This window comes from Medicago sativa, chromosome 4 (genome assembly GCF_051527215.1).
Source record: "Medicago sativa cultivar Bolivia chromosome 4, Bolivia_mono, whole genome shotgun sequence".
NCBI lineage: Eukaryota > Viridiplantae > Streptophyta > Magnoliopsida > Fabales > Fabaceae > Medicago > Medicago sativa.
In genome coordinates, this window is record NC_140752.1 from 95,454,993 (window position 1) to 95,475,990 (window position 20,998).

Here is a 20,998-nt window from a genome sequence, read left to right on the forward strand (position 1 = left end):
ATTGCCGCCATCAACAGATACCAGATGAATAGTGTTGTTGCGCCGACGTTGGGACATATAACTGTGAAAAAATTTGGTGTTTGCGTCCCCCTCCTTCAACCAATTCATCCGCGATGCCTGCCAATTAATACTATGTTGCATACGAGCCAAAGAGTGAAGCGAAACCGATAAATCATGAAGCTCCGTAACCTCCGTATCCTGAAGATCCTCAATTTCAGCCTTGGCATCTAAAACAAAAATTTTGTCTTTTACCGTCTTCATTCTGCCCTCCATATTTTGAACATGTTGAGAATGCCACCCCTTTAGACTTGACTTAATCATTTTAAACTTCTGCTGTAAAACAAAACCGGCCCACCCTTGACAGTTAAAACTTTCCCATTGCTCACGCACAAAGTCTGCATAACCAGGAAGATCCGACCAGCATTTAAGCATCCGCAAAGGCCGAGGCCCCCAATTATTTTCATCAACGTGCAACATCAACGGAACATGATCGGAGAGTCCCCGTTGATAAGCAACCTGAGTACAATGAGGCCAAGTATCACACCATTTATTTGACAACAAAAAGCGGTCCAAACGGCTCATGGAAACCCCATCACCCTTATACCAAGTAAACAATCTTCCACAAATAGGCAAATCAATTAACATACTATCATGAATGAATCTGTTAAAAACCTCCGCATCCCGTTGTCTAAAAAACATGGCCCGACCCTTCCTTTCATCTACTCCACGCACCGAATTGAAATCCCCACAAACACAAATGCAAACATCATTATTATTCTGAATATGCAATAACAAATCACCCCATAATAACTTTTTAGCCTCCATGTCGCACGGTGCATAAACATTGAAAATAACGAAGTCCTTGCCAGTTAGTAACTCCTTACCCTTTATTACCAAAACATGATTGAAAATAAAAGAAGAAATGACATCAATCCGAGAAACGTCCCACACCGTAACCATACCACCTGAAGCTCCTACGGACGGTTGATAAGAAAAATTATGCACACTATCACCCCACAACGACTTAACCACCTGTTCATTCATGGATTCCATTTTTGTCTCTTGTAAACACAAAACTAAAGGCTTTTTCTCTGACACTAACCTCCGCACCTCCGCCCTCTTCTCACCACCTCCTAACCCCCTCACATTATAACTAATAATCTTCATTAAAACCTCCGTCACCTAACCCGCCTCTCCACCACCGCCCTCAAGACTCACCCACAACACCCTCAACACCCCCCTCCGTCTCAGAAAGCTTCTCGAAACCTCCAGCTGCCCTCCACTCTCGCCTCCCATCCCTTGATAATAAGTTGAAACTATTTGATACTTCACAATTCACCTTAACCCCCCCCACCTTCCCCAACTCCCTGACATCCTCCTTAACCTTGTCCTCCTTACCTTGTAAATGCATCCAATTTACCCAATCATTATTAGCTGTACCTGAACCTGCTGTATTAGAGGACTTAGAAGAGTTTGATGTTGAAACTTCCGAAGGCTTGGAAATATTGTGCGCTGACCCCTTAATGTTCTTGCGTCTTTGTTTCTTTAGCAGTCTAAGAATCTGTTTCCGATCAGCAGCCGGTAAACGTGCTATTTTCTTCAAAAAACCCGCTGAGTGAATTGCCACTCCACCCTTGTGAACCGCTGCTGACTTACAGGACTTAGATGAATGACGGCTTGAAGAATTCTGCTTGCTCGTGATAGCAGCGTCCTCCTTACGTTTAGAGGAAAACACCACACCTCCTTCCGATATTGGTTTATTGTTCTCCATCCAATCTAAACTCCACGGACCATTCTTGATACAAGTATTCGCCAAAGAGTCAATTGACGGCTGCTTATTAGACAAAGAGTCATCTACGGGACCTACTACAGTATGTACCGGTTGTAAAATAGGGGAAAGTTTCACCTCAAAAAATTCATTTCCAATCCCTTGAACACCACTGTTGGGCGCTGCATTCATTGTACCAGACACCACACCATTCTTCTCGTGTTTGCACCAATCATTTTGCAAGTCAGTGACAAGTTCATCCAACTCCCATTCTCCTTACACCTCATCCAACCCTTCCAAATTATTCTCTTTTGGACCCTCTTCCGGTGTTGGTTCCACTTCACATTCCGTCATAAAAACATCCTCGCCTAAATTACACCCCCATTCTTCCACAATTTTAATAGCATATTTCCTCCCATCGACAATAAATTCAGACAACATATTCACTATTTCAATTTGTGGTGTAACAACAAGAACACGAGCAAAATCTAAACGAACTTTATCCGCAGTGCACTCATCAACATAAAGAAAACGTCCAATACTAGAAACACAAAGTCTGAAAAAAACATCATTCCATGCATGCACTGGAATACCATAAAGACGCAACCAAGCACCTCGTTCATATCGGGCCGATGCCACTGACCATTTATGGAAATTAGAAAACAACATACCGAAGAAGTCATAAGCACGATCAAGAACTGTAGAAAAGTCTTCTCCACCAGTGCAATTGAGGAGAACTCTGTCACCCCCCAAAGGAATAACAGTAACATTTGGAAATCCAGCATCTTCTATACGTTGTTGAAAAGACAAGACTGAGTCCCCCGCCTTTATGTGAGCAACCATGCCTGTACTCGCCCATGCTCTATCCTCCTCGCAAGAATTAAACACAGGAAGAAACTTTGGTGCCAGTTTTTCTGTTGGTGCTGAACCTGTTTTCGGCAAAACAGCTGGTGTTACCTCCTCCAATCGCAGATTACCTTTACCACTCCCACTAATCACCTCCGCCTTCTCCCTCACCAATCCAGCTTTCCACTCCGCCCTCGAGAACCCTACCACCGCTCCCTGCCCTTCCTTCATAAGTTTAACTCTCTTCGTCTTCATCAAATTCGTCACCGGCACATCAACCGACCCCACCGTAACCTTCTTCTCTACACCTTGCTGAACGTTCACCATCACATCCTTCGAAACTCCTTCGTTAGCTGACATAACCTTCGTAGGTACTGCCGTAACGTTCTCAATTCCATCCTTCATCACCGCTGCCTTTTGTTTCACAACAGGAGCGTCATTGTGTGCGAACCTGTCGAGCCTTGCCTCTCTTGCAAAAACACGGCAATCCCCCATCCATACAGTATTCAAAGCTTGTAACAGTTTAATTCTATTCTTCACATTAGCAAACCGAATGAAACCAAATTCCTGACCGCGCAAATTTTTATGACGTGCCACATACAGATCAGTAAGAACACCGCAAACCTCAAAAGCTTGACGTAACCGGAATAAAGGCAGACCTTCAGGGAAATTTGTAATATAGAAAGAAGCTTTGCACCCAAATCTGCTCTCAATCATGGATACATCAGATGCGTGCCATTCTGCAGAAGCTACATGACCTCCCACAGAGTTGTAAATACCATCACCATTCCTAACCCTAACCTCCTCCCGTCGCCTGTCGACAAAATCATCCTTAAAACCTCTGTCTGAAACCTGAAGCCGATGCTGACCATAACCTGTACCGTAGACTTTTTTAGAATTGTGATTTTGTCCTTCAATTACATGACACTCCACCTTCTCTTACCAAGAAATCAAATTATATTCCCTCAAAAAAAAAGAAATCAAATTATTAAAAGGTTAAATTTCATTTTTGGTCCCTTAACTATTTAGGTAGTATCACTTTGGTCCCTTAATTAAAATTTGATTTATTTTGGTCCCTTAACTTCTCTCTGTTACACATTTTAGTCATTTCCGTTAGTTTTAATTCAAAAACGTTAGGTTTTCTTCATCTTTTTGTCCTCTTTTTCATCTTCATATCATCTCCATCAACCTTCAACAATAGAAAAATTCCAAAAGAAAATGAAGAAAACCTAACGTTTTTTAATTAAAACTATCGGAAATGACAAAAATGTGTAACGGAGAGAAGTTAAAGGACCAAAATAAATCGAATTTTAATTAAAGGACTAAAGCGATACTACCTAAATAGTTAAGGGACCAAAAATGTAATTTAGCCTTATTAAAATATAGTATAATTAAAATCTAGGTTGAACCTAATTCAACTCTTACAAATTCTCTTGAATTATAGTAACAAATTTTGATGAGGTAGTTGATAGATTAGTAGTGTGATTCGTAAATCACTATGTGATATGTTGGTTGATATTATGTGATTATTGATTGCATAAAAGGTACACATATATGAATTGGCATTGTAACGTTATAGCGTGTGCCTTTAAGGCATGGTCCATTACGATTGAGCATGTCATTTCTGAAACATTACCTAAAGTTTATAGTTAGGTTTTTATATCAGGTCTACCCATACTTATGAAATTAGTGTGCAAGGTGAGATGAATCGTTGTAAAAGTGACATGAAACTTTCAAATTTATTAAGAATGTGTTATATGATGTCCTTGGATTGAGAAGTATATTATGGTAGTTTTGAAGTTAGATACGGCTAATTAAGTGATTGATCACTGGTAGTGACTTGGTTGAGCTCACCTCACTCTCTTCATATGACCAACTTTAAAGCCAAGTCAATTCAAATTCAAATTAAAATTAAAACCCAAGGAAACTATTCTTATGTAACTGGCAACACAATGGATGGGTGTTTTATGACCGGTCTCTTAACTTTTTTTTTATTTAACTAGTACTAGATACTTAAAATATACTAGTACTAGACCCTTAAATTAATGTGTCGGTATAACTAACGAATAAAAATGCATTTATATTTAATTTTATAAATGAGGTATTTATTTTGTGAATAAAAAATAACATTCTTTAGTTATTTTGTGGGCCCGTAATGAATAAAACACATCGTTTGTACACAGGAAATTTATTTACATTATGAACGGATACACCAACCTAACAAAAAAAACCTAACAACCAAGTCGTGTAATAAATTTAATTCTTTGCATCTAAGAAAAATATGATTTTGTACCCAAAAAAATGATTTAAGTCATCAGCCATGTTTGATTGCCTTCAAGCCTCAACTAATGCTTATAGTTTAATTAGTATTCTTTTTTGAGAGTTTGGAGGGGAGGGAAAGGAGATGCTTTAAAGGGTTGGGAATATAAGGAAAAATTGTAAAATCTTTCACATTTTTTGAAAGAGTGGCTTTTTAGAAAATGATAAATTAATGTTTATGATTAATATATTTTTAACTTTAAGAATATTAAATACATAGATTAAATTTGAAGAATTCATGTCAACCCTCCAAAACTCCTTAAACCTTTCTCTAATACAATTTTCGAGTTCCCCAAATGAAAACGATTTTGTATTATGAAAAAAAATTAACTCCTCAAAACCTTTCTCTCTCAATATCATCTATGTCTTCCACTTGTTTGTTTCTTTTTTTTTTTTTCAAACCCGTGTCTCCCTTCCCCTTCAAATTCACAAACAAAGCCTAAGAAAATTAATTATTGAACGAATACGTTGATTTTTATATATAAAAAGATAAAACTACATGAGTGAAGGACCATAAATTAATTGACTATATGCAAATCAATATTTAAATATATTGCATGAATATATGGTCATTACCATTAGTATCATTTTCATCCATTTAATTTTTGTTTTGTTTTTACTAATCATTTTATGAAATTGTTTTCTTTTTCTTTTTTGAAACAAAGCAAGATTAGTGCATTTCATTAAAGATCAAGGTACACAAAGTATGAGGGCTAGTTTTATAAGGGTTTTTATTTTAATTTCATAAGTATTCTCTGTTGTCTAACATAAAGAATACAAAATTATTAATTCTCTGTTTTTTAATATAAGTATTCTCTGTTTTAATTTTGATTTTTTTTTCAAAAAGCACAATAAGAAACCGTTTTTACAAAAACAACTTAATCAAACTAGTTTTAAATTAATAAAATACTAACAAATTCCTTTGCGGCATTATTTAAACATCCAAAATTAGTAATTTTTACATTGAAAATTATGTAGTTATGACTTTTGCATGTGTTTAACTTGTAATTTTAAGATAAATTTTTTTTGTAGGTTGTAGGTTCTTTAAACAAAACTCTTAGGGCACTTGTTAACAAAATCTAGGAAATATTTTTTCTTTTGAATTTCTTAACATGTGCCATGAGGGCATAAGTTAACACTATCATATATATGAGTTTTGCTAGAAGACACATTTTATGAAGATGCCTTTTAGCAAATTATTCTATGAACATTGTTAAAAGACACCAACTAATTTTTATGAAGGTGTCTTTTTGCAAAGTTGTAACTAAAAAGTGGAAATCACATCTTGAAGTGTGGATTGCTAAAAGACACCTTCATGGGTGGCTTCTAGCAAAACCCTATATATATATATATATATATATATATATATATATATATATATATATATATATATATATATATATATATATATATATATAGATGCTACAACACACCCACCTATTTTCATGAAGGTGTGTTTTAGCATTGTCCACCTTTTTTGTTTTGACTAAAAACCTGTGAAGCCCCGATACTTCAAAATGGATGATGTACCGTATCCCCTGCGTATCATGCACCGATACCTGCCCGATACGTATCCGGAGAGTATCCAAATATTAAATTTTATTTTTTAAAAAATTAATTATCCGATACTTTCCGATACGTCCCGATACACACGGATACTTGTGTTTTTTATATTATTTTGATTTCTGTTTTTTTTTTTTGTAAAAAATAAGAATAAAAACATTATATTACTATAATATATATACATTTCCTTTATACGACCCACACCACACCACACAAACAATTGCATCTTTCCCTTTCTAAGAAATTAGGGTTTCAACTTTTTCTTCCAAAGTGGTCGCCTTCCACTTTGGCCACCGTCGAAGTCTTGGTATCGGACGACTTTGGTATATATTGCGTATATAATTGACTAATGACCACTCTCTTAATCGTCAATATTATTTATATTTATGTTATTGTGCTACGAGCCTGGTTTCTTGTGTTTGTTAATATATTTGCATATTAAAAAAATGGCTATAATTATATTGTACATTTAATTATATAATTTTTTTTATTAACGTATCCCAGCCGTATCGTATCTTGATTTTTGAAATTTTTCCGTATCGGCGTATCGGTGCAGTATCGTATCCGTATCGTATCTCATATCCGGGCTTCACAGCTAAAAACCCATTTTCTCCTTTTTGAAAACAAGTAAAAGTGAAGGGTGATTCTGTAATTCACAATTTAACATTTTTTGTTATTTTTTTATTTCCAGCTTTCGTTCCCAAATTCATTATTTTTTCCCCTGAATTTTTTCAACCCCCTCTCTCTGCTGTTCTTATTCTTGCAAAATAGTTCCAGGAGTGGAGATGTCCAACAACCTCATTCAATCATCCAATATTTTTTTCTTGCACTAAAATAATATTTTCCTTTACTACACGAGTTGCTGCTCTTGAGATATGTTGTTTCCACTCAAACTGAGATTGCAAACATGAGTTGGAGAAAAACAAGCAACAAGGGTCGAGGTATTATTTGCTTTTAATTATAAGTTGAAATTGCACAATAGAGATCGGAGAGAACGAGAAAAACTCAAATTCATCGTTGGTCTGCTCCTCATTCAAACTAGCAGTAAAAGAAAGAAAATGAAAGAAAAAATATAAATTGAAAGCAATTCCGACGAGCTTGGATTCACTTGCCATTCGAGCTTGCACTATACATTTGAAGGTAAGCGCGTAAAGAAGAAATTGGGAACAAGAGTTGAAACTATAAATTATATAAAATTTGACATTAAATTGAAAATGACAGAATTGCCCTTCACCTTGACTTGGTTTTAAAAAAGAGAAATTGGGTTTTTTGTCCAAACAAAGAAGGTGTACAATGCTAAAACACACCTTCACAAAAATAGGTGGGTGTATTGTAGCATATCCCATATATATATATATATATATATATATATATATATATATATATATATATATATATATATATATATATATATATATATATATATATATATATATTAAAACATACACGTGGTAATTTCTTTATGAAAAACAAAGTTGTACCTACTACTACCTCCGTCCCGGTATAATTGACCTACTTTGGTTTTTCACACAGATTAAGGAAAGTGTATAAATAAAGGAGAAAGTGGAATATATTGTATTGGGAATGATAAAAGTAGTATTATTTAGTGTTATATTGTATTGGGAATAATGAAAGTTGTATTGAAAATTGAAATGGGTCAGTTATTTTGGGACACTTTTTTTTAGAAAATGGGTCAGTTATTCCGGGACGGAGGGAGTAGTACTCACCGGCTAAAAGTTTCAGTGCAGTATAGCTAGCATGCCTACGTAATTAAAAATAAAATAAAAAATAGCATACATAATGACTCCAAAGTCCAAATATCTAGTCGCATAAATTATAAATAAATTATGATTTCGTACTACTACAAACAATACAAGATGAGCTAGAGTCATATTTGAACATCTATTTAATGACAATTTTGTTTTTCTTTCTTTTTATTGATTAAAAACACTTGAGAGAGAAAAGGAAGAGAGAGAGAAAAAATATCATATGAATATGCGAGTTAAAATTTTCCAAAAATATTTATAAAACGATTGTACAAATATCATTTCTCTTGCTATAATTAATCCCAAGATATGTAAAAAAAGATATATAGACACCTTAATTTTTTCAACATCTCGATTCTTGTTTATCTATTTTCCTATTACATAATCAATAAATCTATCGAATCACATTTTCGGTGTATGTTTTATTTCACTTATAAAGTATAAAATTGAGTTTTACATGTTTGGTTGTAGAGTTCATTTTAATATGTTTGATTGTTGTCGAGTAAATATAATTGATTTTGCCGCAAGAATCGATTATACTTGAAGTTAGAATTTGTAGTTTTTAATTCTATAATTGATTTTTCCACAAAAATTTATAAATCAATTCATTTTTACATGAATATAAACAAACACAAACAACTTTTAATCATGATTATGTTTAACCAAAATCAATTTTACAAAATCAATTCTATAACAATTGATTATCGTCGACCCACAAGTTAATGAGTTTTTGATGTCTATTGACCATTTTCAAAAAAATAAAATATTAATCCCAAGATGACTATGGTCTATGTAGGGGTGTTCGTGGTGCAGTTTGGATCGGTTTTGAGGCAAAATGCCATCCGATCCAAAATAAAAATCACATGCGGTTCGGTTCGGTTTGGATGACTATTCTAAAAAATCCGAACCGATCCGATCCAAATATACGCGGTTTAATTTGGATCAGTTTTTGGATATCCAAAATGCAAATTATATTTTTTTATTTACTTTTTTTTTAAGAATATAATGTTTTATTAATATTAATATTACACAAACACAGTAAAATAATAGATTTGATGCAAAATATAGTAAAAAATTAAAATTATAGTATGAAAATTATCGATTCTTTTTTAAACATATATAATACTAATATATAATATTAAATTAGTGCAATATATAAGATTAAAAACCAACTAGCAACATAATAATGCAATATATAGTACGAATAATAGAATAAATGTATTAATATTTACTTTTACGGTTCGATTCGGTTTGGATCGATTTTGAGAAAGTGATCCGAAATCCGATCCGATCCTAGCGGTTTTTACAAAACAACGTCCAAGCGCATCCAAAAATATTGGGTTTTTTGCGGTTTTCGATTTTTTTGTATCGGTTTACAGTTTTATTTTGAATCGGTTTGGATTTGAACACCCCTATGTATGGATTGTGGATTTATGGATACGCTTGAAGTTTGTTTGTACGTCTCTGTTTTGATTGAGCAAAAGTGGCAGCCTAGTGAATGTAACTCAGTCGTATTTGAATTCTATAATTCAAGTCATGGTTACTGTTCCAACGACTCACTTCATTTATTTTTGTCTGCATCGAAATTCCTTTTCAGATTTTCAATTTTCTTGAGTCAAAGGAAAATCAAATTTTTCTCTTACTAATAGTTTTTGATTTAACTATTAATAGAACTAAAAATACCTCGATGGAAGTTTGATTCGATACCACGTGTAAAATCTTTTATATAAATTTCCGTTTTTTTTTTTAAATTTGAAACAAGGAATAAAGAATACTGACAACGGACTAGATCACTGAAAACAAAGATATCTACAGAAACAAAGTAATACTCCATCCATTTTAAAATATATGCCGCAATTTACAATGATTATGTATAAAATAAATTATCTTTTCTAAAACAAAAATAAATGTAAATTGCATTCAATTTGTTCTTCTTTCTATTTTATCCATAATCATTAATCAATGAGATTTGTATTTCCATGAAACTTATTCTTAGGAGAACACAAAAAATTATACCTCAAATTACTAATCATCCGATCATTATTATAAACAAAAAGAAAATGCTAACAAATGCCCTTATATATATATATATATATATGTATATATAAAACATCATTTTTAATTTACACGCAAAATTTCTGTATTATATCGTTAATAATCTACATACGTTTTCCCAATAAATCGTGCCTACCACCAACATGAGGCTACAACTTTCAAAAGAGAGCAATAAACCGTCTCTTGTTTAGTTCACACATATTATATAAAAATAAATAAAATATTTTTTACACGATTAACTAATCATAACTTTTAAATTTTTGATTTTAATCGTAACTATTTTTACAATCACATATGCAAGAATTAAACTCATGAAAAAAATAGTACTTAGTTTATTTACAATTATTATTAATTTTATATGAAATTTTGATTTAGATCAGTACAAATATTTTCGAATTTAAAATTGTAATAAACCTAAAAAATCATGTTTATCTTTTTCGATAACAACATTAATTTAATAAATATAATATAAATTTATATAACATTAATATAGGAAAATTTGTTTTAGGGTATAATTGGAATTATAAAAAATCAGCACAAAATCTTCATCCCCTTCATATATAATAGTGATAATATTGTTCCTATTGTAGTGAGATATTTTCTATTTTAATGAGATTTAATTTTTTTAATTAAAATTTAAAACAATATTATTAAAGGTTAAAATAGTAAATAAAATAATTTAAATGAAGAGTAAATAGGTAATGAAAAGACAGCCTAAATTCATTTATTTTAAACCTATTTTCTTTATATATAGTATAGATTCATAAACTCATAATATCTTATTTCATTTTTTCGATAAATATAACTCAATTAACAGAAATATAGTTTTAATCTAAATTTTCTATTTATTATTTTAGGAAATAAATTTCTGACCATTAAACAAGTTGACAAAAAAAATAATAGGTGTAAACCACTATCCTATTCATTAAAAGGATATAATCTTAAGTCTTAAATAAATGAACTTTTATTATAAAAAATTAATTGATTATACAAAGAAGGTTCGAATTGAATAAGGTGAGGCTAGTTTGTTGTACTGTAGTACTACTACTTGGTAGTAGTAGAAGTAATTTAAAAAAACTGTAGCAAAGAGGCAAAAGACAGAGAGAGACAGACAAGAGGACACAAAAGCCGTGCTACACAGCAGCGCATATGAGATCTGCTTCTTCTCTTTCCTTTTATTCTTCTTCTTCTTAAACTTAAACTTTGGTTCTTTCATTTCACTTCATTCTTCCACATTCTACGGAACATTTACATCATTCAACACTGGATCACCGGAACAGTTCATTTTCCGGTCACCGGAAAATCCACCGTCAAATCCTAAGTTGTTTCAGAATCAGTTACATGTTTAACTAACTAACTAACTTTGTCGGTGTGAGTGATTCATTCAAAATGTTCAGATGGAGGAGTGATAAAAACAAAGTCAAAGCTGTTTTCAAACTACATTTCCATCTCACTCTCACTCAGGTACGGTACTACCTTCACATTTCTTCATCATTCTTTTTTATTTTTTTAACGACTCAAGAACCAACTTATCTCGAGACCAATTCAAAATTGTTCATCATTCTTTAAATCAATTTCAAAATTCTTATTTAATTTTGTACTAATGTTTGTATAATTTCAGGTGCTGCAATCTGGTGTGGATTCTTTGGTACTCTCTATTGTTCCTGGAGATAATGGAAAACCAACTACAAGATTAGAGAAAGCTATAGTTCATGATGGAAATTGTAAATGGGAGAATCCTGTTTATGAAGCTGTTAAGTTTAATCAGGATCCTAAGAATGGGAAATTTAGTGAAAAACTTTATTATTTTGTGATTTCAACGGTATGATTTCTTTTTGTTGTTGACTTTTTGGTTGTGTCATGTGAATGTGATGTTTGATTGTGAATTTGTGATATGGTTTATTTGTTCTATTTTGCCTAGGGATTATCAAAAGCTAGTATCTTTGGAGAAGTTTCTATAGATTTTGCTGATTATGCAGAAGCTACAAAGATTTCTTCTGTTTCTCTTCCCATCAAGAATTCTCATTCGGATGCCGTCTTGCATGTTAGTGTTTGATCTCTTCAATTTTCTGTTTTTTTTTTTCCTTCAAATTGTTGAAATTTTGGAGAAAACTAATCAAGAAATTGAGTAGAAATTCGAAAACAATTTTGTGCAACATTGATTTCAGTAGTTCTGATTTTTTGCTAAATGGACAGGTATCTATTCAGAGACTACAAGAAAATAGTGATAGAAGGTATGTGGGGATGATTATCTTGATTATTGGACCCTTTTCTGGATATAGATTTTGATTTTGCCTCATACTCAACTGTTTTTATGACAGATTTTGTTCTTGTTAATTAACATTTGCAGAGAGGAGGAGGAATGTGAAGATGCCAAACAAAAACTCAATGATAGGAGCTTAAGGACCTATTTAAGCACTGGAGATATAGATGGATGCACTAAAAGTGATTCTTCTGAAGTAAGGTTTCGCTCATTGGGCCAAGGAATTATTCATTATTGTAAATTTACCTTTACTCAACACATATATTGAACAGTCATGTCCTTTCTTAGAGCAAAAGTTGTCTATTTTCTATCCTTCTTCTATTCCCATTGTTAAAATTATGTTTGAAATTACTAAATTTCGTTTTTCTTTCTAGATTTCACAGGATGTGTCTGCCAATGCAAACACAAGAGCTGGATTGAGTGCTGATTGTAGGACATCTAGTGGATCTGACATTACAATGTCAAGTTCCGATGGAAGCTCTGGACTTGATACTCCCCGAGAACTTGGACTAAGAAATACTAGCATCCACCCTACAACAAATGGTGCTCCTTCAGTCACCAGCCACTCTTCAGAGCTTCAAAATCTTGCTGTGGATGGCTTAGCGTCAATGTTTGATGTACATCAGAGATCATCACATTTCCGGGACTGCTCAGCTGGTTCAGAACTTGGTCTGAGTATGGACGGTTCAATACATGGCTCTCAAGATGCCCTTCCTCGGGAAAGTTCCCATCAGGCAGCGGATGTAGAGAATGAAAAACTCAAGGCTGAAGTTGCTGCTTTGGCCAGGCAGGTGGATGTGTCAGACATGGAACTTCAAACTCTTCGGAAACAAATCGTAAAGGAAAGCAAAAGAGGGCAGGAGCTCGCAAAGGAAGTTATCAGCTTGAAAGAGGAAAGAGATACACTCAAGATAGAGTGCGAAAACCTCAAATCTTTTCGCAAACGAAGGGATGAGGCTAAAGTGAGTAGCAGATCACAATTGGAAGGTGGGGATCTTCATACTCTTATTGAAGAAATCAGACAAGAATTGAATCACGAGAAGGACATGAATGCAAATCTCAGATTACAGTTAAATAAGACACAGGAATCAAATGCTGAACTAGTTCTTGCTGTTCAGGACCTCGATGCAATGTTAGAGCAGAAAAATAAGGAAATACACAGTCTTTCCAATAATTACAAACAGACTAAAAACTCCCATGATTTAGGGAGAAATGTCTCTAATTGCGAAACAGACGATGAACAGAAAGAATTGGATGAGCTTGTTAAGGATCAAAGCAGTGCCAAGGAGACACACTTACTTGAGCAAAAAATCACGGATCTCTATGGTGAGATAGAGATGTATAGGAGAGACAAAGATGAGTTAGAGATGCAGATGGAGCAGCTTGCACTGGACTATGAAATTTTGAAACAGGAAAACCATGAATTTGCATATAAGATGGAACAGAGCGAACTGCAAGAACAGCTAAAATTTCAATATGAATGCTCTTCTCCTCCTCCTGGTATAAATGACTTTGAAACACATATCCAGAATCTGGAAAATCAACTCAAGAAACAATCGGATGAATTCTCAGATTCTCTGGCTACCATCGAGTCTCTTGAGAACCAGATCCGCAAGTTAGAGGATGAACTGGAGAAACAAGCCCAAGGATTTGAAGCTGACTTAGATGCAGTGACACATGACAAAGTTAAGCAGGAGCAAAGAGCCATTCGAGCTGAGGAAGCTTTGCGAAACACCAGACTTAAAAATGCTAATACTGCAGAGAGGCTTCAAGAAGAATTCAAAAGGCTATCAATGCAGATGGCCACTACATTTGATGCAAATGAGACGGCTACCAGGAGAGCGCTGACAGAAGCAAGTGAACTTCGTGTGCAGAAGAGACTACTGGAGGAAATGCTGTGTAAAGTCAAAGAAGAGCTTGAATCAGTCAAAGCCGATTATGAGGTAAAACTGAATGAAATTTCCAACAAAAAAGATGCCATGACAGTTCAGATGCAACAGATGTTGTTGGAAATTGACGACAAGTCCATGCAACTTGAAAATAAGAAAAAGCACGAGGAACAAGTTGGCAGGGATTTCTCTGAGGAGATTCAGTTGCTAAAAGCTGAGAATGAAAAGCTTACAGTGGAGATCTCGTGCTTATCTGAGCAAGCAAAACAAAAAGAAATCTTAAGTTCTGACTTGGAACTTATGAAGAAATCACTTGAGGAATATGAGATTCTTTTAAATACTCGAAAGGAAGAAAGAAATGAGCTTGTGAGTACAATTGCTTTGTTGAAGAAGGAAGCAGAACGGTCACTTGATGAGCTAAATAGGATGATGCATCTCAAGGATGAAGAGGAGAAAGTGGGTAAACTCTTGCGTTCAGAGTTAGAAGCACTTAAAGCTCAATATAACAACCTGAAACATTCTCTTATTGATGATGAGACTGAGAAAGAAAAACTAAGACAACAAATTTTCCATCTTAACGATGAACTGAAGAAGAAGGACGATGCATTAACCTACATTGAGACTAAAACCATTCCAACTAACCAAAAAAGTGCTTCAATTCTTCATGACACCAAAGAAATGACAGATCTGAGAGAGAAAATAAAAATGCTTGAGGTAAATTTTCAAATCCTTTTGGTTTGAGCGGATAGGTCCTTTGAGAAATATGCTTGATAATCAAATGTTAATTCCTCTATAGATATTTTCATCTAGTAATTATCATTTTCACTCGACTGTATTTTCCCTTTGATAGAACTAACTTAAGTTTGAGATCTGACAGTTGAGTGATGGCATATAAACAAAATGATTTGCTTATGACAGGACCTGATAAAATCAAAGGAGACTGCTTTGGAAGCATCGGCTTCTTCATATTTGGAGAAGGAAAGAGAACTTCAATCCAAAATTGAGGAACTGGAGGACAAAGTGGAGGAACTCAATCAGAGCATTGCTTTGCCAAAGGTATACCAATTTGTACATCGCAACACTTAAATTTATAAGTAAAATGAAAACATGATGAATTTGTTTAGCTTACATATCCACCAAAGTGCATTGATGACTGATAGAAATAAGAGAATGTCAACTATTTTTTCCTGTCATTTATAATTTGTCTTAGGCAACGATTGATAATATTTTTGGTTACATGAAGTTTAAATTATAATATATATATATATATATATATATATATATATATATATATATATGTCTTGCTTGGTATCTTGATTAAGGTTTTATCATGAATTGTTGGTTTATGAATTATGACATAATTGAACCATATATCTGCAATAAATATGCATTGTTATGTGCTTCAAACAGGTTGTTGCGGATAAGAGTTTTACTACTACAAGTGACGGATCTGAAGAAGTGCGATGTACAATTGAGCATCTCAATGATACTTCATGTATATCGGAAGAAAATGGGGTTGTGGTGTCATCAGTCAAGAGGTTTGGTTGCTTTCTACTTTTATTGCACGCCCTTTTTTCTTCCCTATGGCATTAAGAACACATATTTTACTTTTTACACCAATTGTGACACTAATAAATTTGTGAACTGAAGTTATTGAATGGTTTATTTATGGATCATTTTCTGTCCATGGCAGTCATGCACATTTGCCAGAGAAAGAAGCAGAAATACCAGTAATGGATAGTAATGGCAATGGCAGCCTCAGCAACGTTTTAACTGAATTATCATCATTGAAAGAAAGAGACAAATCAATGGAAACTGAACTGAAAGAGTTGCAAGAAAGATACTCAGAAATGAGTCTCAAATTTGCAGAGGTAGAAGGTGAAAGACAAAAGCTTGTTATGACTGTAAGAAGCCTCAAGAATGCTAGGAAGGGCTAAATAGTCCTTCCTGTCATCTTGAGACCTGCATTGTATAGTTGCATAAGTGAAACATTTTCAAATGAATAATTAATGTGTGCTAAGATATATACATCTTATTCTTTTTTCACTCCTTTTCCCCTCCTAAGCCCATCGCAAGGGTACCATATTAGAGAGTTATCATAGCAGTTTGACAGAGTTTATAAGGTTTAAGTATTGTTTAGTTACCCATAGTGCTCTTTCTCACCACAATGTTTCCAGTAAGATCTGGTGATAATTTTTGTTTTTTGTTTTTGCGGTTATATAATAATATTCTTTTATTGTATGTTTTAATTGTTATAATACAAATGAGAACATTACTTTTATTAAATTCAACATGTATACATTTTTTGCTGTTGCATTTATTTGCACTATTTTGTATGTGCATATTCAAGTGTGTTTGTTATCCAATACTTTTTATCCTTAGCTTCAATTGGACTAACTTCTCAGCAGTATTAATATTCCAAGCTTTTGAAGGCTTACACTCCCTTTTGATCAGTCACAAAAATCTACTTATTTTGACATAAGAATATACAGTAACGATGATAATGGTGGACTTCGATACACAGCACAAGAAAAGATAAAATCAGTGGAATAATAATACATATTGAGCTAATAAACTTCTAGGATTAGTTTGAACCTTTGGTTGGATAGAAGTGAGCCGAAGTTTTTGGTTGTTTTCAATTAAATAGAGGGAAGAAACACTTTATGGACAAACACATGTTTATGCTTTAAATATGGACAGTCTTATATATGCATATAGAAAGGTCATATTAATGCAAGCTGCTATTGTCTATATATCACTTTCACATGCCAGTGTTGTTGTGTTCTAGCAAAAAACATAAAAAACATAAATGGCAAAATGAAAAAAAAGAAGAGCTACTAACTCAGGTGATGTCTTTATTGATCGCCTGTGTTTCCATTGGAACAAACTCAGGCCTGGTTTTGTGAAATTTAATGGGGATGAGTCGGGGTTACAGATAAAAAAAATCTTAGGTTCATGTGGAAGTGTGATTCGCAATGCTGATGGGAGGTTTTTAGCGGGATATGCGATGAATTTAGGTACTTGCACTATCACTATGGCTGGGCTTTGGTCAATTGTGAATGAGCGTCAAGTGTTCAAGAGGCACGGTTTTATGCATATTGAGATTGAATCCGACTCGATGACAGCCCTATCTCTAATCTCAAACGGGTGTAGTATGTGACACCGTTGCTACACTACAATTTGGTTAGATAAATTAAAGATTTAATCGAGTTATCTTCATCTTATTCTTTGAAACATGTGCACCATGGAGCTGACCAAGTTGCAAATGGTCTTGCCAAGTTTGGCCTTAGTTTGCCCCTTAGCATTAGGATTTTTGATGTAACTCCTGGTTTCATTTCTCTTATTCTGTCTGCTGATTGTAGATTTGTAACCCTTCCTACAGGCTTAGTTTTTATTTTTTCCTTTCTCTCTGTTGGGGCTTGCCCCTATATTTTCACTACAAAAAAAAAAAAAAGCTGAATAGCATTAGCTATATATAGTTTTTATATGTAATATGTACTGTAACGAATTTGATTTATGTTTTAAATTTTAATTTTGATTTATGTTTCTTAATAAGGACGCATAATATTGATCTTATAAGTTCTAACGTGTAGGATCAGATAGTTTTATGTCCAATATTGATTTATGACAGAAAGAAATCTTCTTAAACACAAAAATTTGGACCAACAAAAGACTCAATATTGATGTGCATGGCGTACCAACAATGACTGTGAAATATAGGGATGTACCATTGAAGCATATCTTATAACAGGGGCCACACATATATATGATGTATATACAATATTGCAGAAATGCATAGAGCACACCAATCAGGAGAATGCATTTTTTGTAGTCTGAAAATGATAATTCACTTTGTCTAGTGGTTAGGGTGTTCAATCCAAATATCATTATTTTTATGCAATCAATTATTCAGCATATCTTTTTGTCTTATACTTACAATGTGGAACCCTTGCATAGTAGCAAAAATTGGGGTTGTAGTCAAGCCAGCTGTAACTTAATATTAGTTCCTCCCCCTTCACACTTGTGGATTGCCTCTGGTTGCTTATCTCTAGCAACCTGACCCAAAAATCCACTGAAAGGGAGAGTGGAAGTGGATCTATATACATCATTGAACCCTAGTAGCAAAAGTAGTTTTCACTCTTGGAAAGATTGTTTTAATTCAAATGTGAATAATTAGTCCTAAATTTGACAAGACTTGAGCTAAATAAAGGTCCATATATCCAATATGTAAAGCTTTTGAGTCAATACATTGTGTCAACTCTCACTTCAGCATATTGATGTGAGGCACCCATCCTGCCATCCTCGTTTCAACTTTGCGTTTATGGTAATTATGAATACAACAATATTTAATAAAAATAATATAGTAAAAATATTACTATTATCTTTCTTTAGCAAACTTCTAAGTATTTAGCAATTTCAGACCATCTCATATGGTCTTGATATAACATGAAATGATGGTTTCCGAAACGTTATTTGTGAGTTTGATTTTGTAGGGATCTGATTCCTCATAGCCTGATTTCTTTGCTGCTTGTTTAATTTATTTTCCATTGACATAAAATACGAACATGCATGTTTGGATTCACATTGAGAATGATAGAATCACGGTGGGTCACCACGTTTGGAATTAAGATGCACTTTGGATCACATTGTCACTGTGATTTTACCGAACTCACCGTTCATCCAAATATACGTTAAGAGTTACAAAGCCTTTCTTCATGAAAGAGATGTGTATTCGGACGAGAAACTCAAAAGTCTTATTTCCTTGTAACAATCTTAAAAAATAGTTCAACCAGGAAACTGTAATGAGCCAAAATGGAGTTGAGTCATCACAATTATAAGCAAGTGTGCATCAAGGGGTTTCAAAGTTAGTTAAGGAACTGGAAATCCAGGAAGCTTAAAAAAGGCTTGAGGGAAAGGTTAACTAACTCTCAAATGAGAGACTTTGTGACATGAATTGGTTACATAAAGTAGTAGCATGGGTGAAATCATAATGATTACTCTTCCTCTTACCTGAGTTGATCATAATTCCATTCAATAAAAATAGTAACCATGTTCATTACTTGTAGTTGTATCATCACAGAAACTCAAATTTTTGTAACCAAAACCAAAGATAAAAAATACAATTAATTCTATCTTTTTTCATTGTAAACAATATATATGTGTGTACATAAACATGTCTCTCTAATTACATATCCTGATGATGCTCAGTGAAAAGAACAAAAAAGATCCCAATGAAGCTCATGATCTTTATATACAAACTTAGCCAAACACTACTTACAAAACTTCACAAAACTTACAAGACAGCAAACAATGGAAAAAGTGCACAAAAGCGAAAAGTTTGCGAAATCAGGGCCTTCAAATGAATTGTGCATAGTATGAAGTATCTACAATAAGCCGCATATTGATCCATAGACCGTTATCAAAGCCATTATAAGGGAATGATCCGTTCCGGCGGCCAAGTCCAACGTTAGAACATCATTACTCAGAACAACTCCTGATGAAGACTGTTTTTGCTTTTCCTCTGCAATGATTTCTCCATCTTTGTTTACTATCCGAAAAGAAAATGATTTTCCTATACTGATTTTTTCTATAGACAAATTTTGGCACCCCACTTTAATCTGGCAGGCTATTTTCCCTGTAATAATCTTATGACATCTTTTGACTTGAAACCATGGTTGATCCTCCTGGCTTCTAATATTAGAGTTGCTGCAATATTTGTGTCCTTCCCAACATCCAAAAGCTAGTAATCTCTGTAAAATATAGATAAAAATTAATTAGAAATAAGTTAAATTCAACATTAACTTATTAGTAGATGGCTTGGTGAAGATATTGTTAGCAATTAGCAGAGTGGCATATATGGTGTAGATACCTTTTTGATGGTGCAGAGAACGTTTCCTTTTAGATTCATGAGATTTACTTCTCTTCCACCCTTTCTGTCATAGTTTTCAACTCGATAAACGATGTCACCGTTTGAATCATAGACAGTACAACCATTGGAGTGAAGAACAAGTGATTTCATCCACACTGTATATTTTTCTCTTTTATTAGAGATGCAGTTGATGGATTCTTGATGTGGATAAACTTTGGCCATTTTTTATTACTATTGTGAGCTTCTAATTAATTGGTGTCTGTTGAAAGAAGAAGAAGAGGTGTAAGTGTGTAACCAGCTTATTTATATGCCTATTCTATTTTAGGCCCTACTAAACTCATTTGGCCATTTCATGGAAGCACTTTTTGGAGAGAATTCACTATAATATCATACCACTTGTGGGAAAAGTGCTTCAAATTAGTTAATTAATTACTAAGCATATAAAAAAGAGTGACGAAATTCAAACCCCTGAGTTTTCAACCACATTCTTCTTATGCACGGTTTGGTAAACAAAAAGTATACGCACAACTGCGGAGAATAATTCAATTAGAGATCAATTTAAGGACTTGGTTTATATCTACATGTGTTTTTCACATGCAATCACTAGAGGTCAAACTTATGACCAAATGATTAAAAGACTCAAACATCTACTACTTGTAA

At 33.7% G+C, this 20,998-nt stretch overlaps 3 protein-coding genes across 3 annotated transcripts; 1 reads left to right on the top strand and 2 right to left on the bottom strand.

The window, feature by feature from the left end:
- Positions 1-2,044: 2,044 nt before the first annotated feature.
- LOC146934131 (uncharacterized) lies at positions 2,045-5,531 on the bottom strand. Its single transcript, XM_085707881.1, has 2 exons — positions 5,510-5,531; positions 2,045-3,552 (listed from the first exon to the last, which is right to left on the bottom strand). The coding sequence occupies exons 1-2, from the start codon at positions 5,529-5,531 to the stop codon at positions 2,045-2,047; spliced, it is 1,530 nt and encodes a 509-aa protein (XP_085564007.1).
- Positions 5,532-11,416: 5,885 nt separating this feature from the next.
- LOC146934132 (uncharacterized) lies at positions 11,417-16,755 on the top strand. The gene is made up of 9 exons (XM_085706000.1): positions 11,417-11,781; positions 11,939-12,139; positions 12,239-12,361; positions 12,514-12,551; positions 12,668-12,776; positions 12,955-15,183; positions 15,388-15,525; positions 15,880-16,007; positions 16,163-16,755. The coding sequence occupies exons 1-9, from the start codon at positions 11,707-11,709 to the stop codon at positions 16,404-16,406; spliced, it is 3,285 nt and encodes a 1,094-aa protein (XP_085562126.1). The 5' UTR covers positions 11,417-11,706; the 3' UTR covers positions 16,407-16,755.
- Positions 16,756-19,589: 2,834 nt separating this feature from the next.
- LOC146934133 (protein LURP-one-related 4-like) lies at positions 19,590-20,603 on the bottom strand. The gene is made up of 2 exons (XM_085706001.1): positions 20,339-20,603; positions 19,590-20,219 (listed from the first exon to the last, which is right to left on the bottom strand). Exons 1-2 carry the CDS (start codon positions 20,558-20,560, stop codon positions 19,854-19,856), a joined length of 588 nt encoding a protein of 195 aa, XP_085562127.1. The 5' UTR covers positions 20,561-20,603; the 3' UTR covers positions 19,590-19,853.
- Between the last annotated feature and the right edge of the window lie 395 nt (positions 20,604-20,998).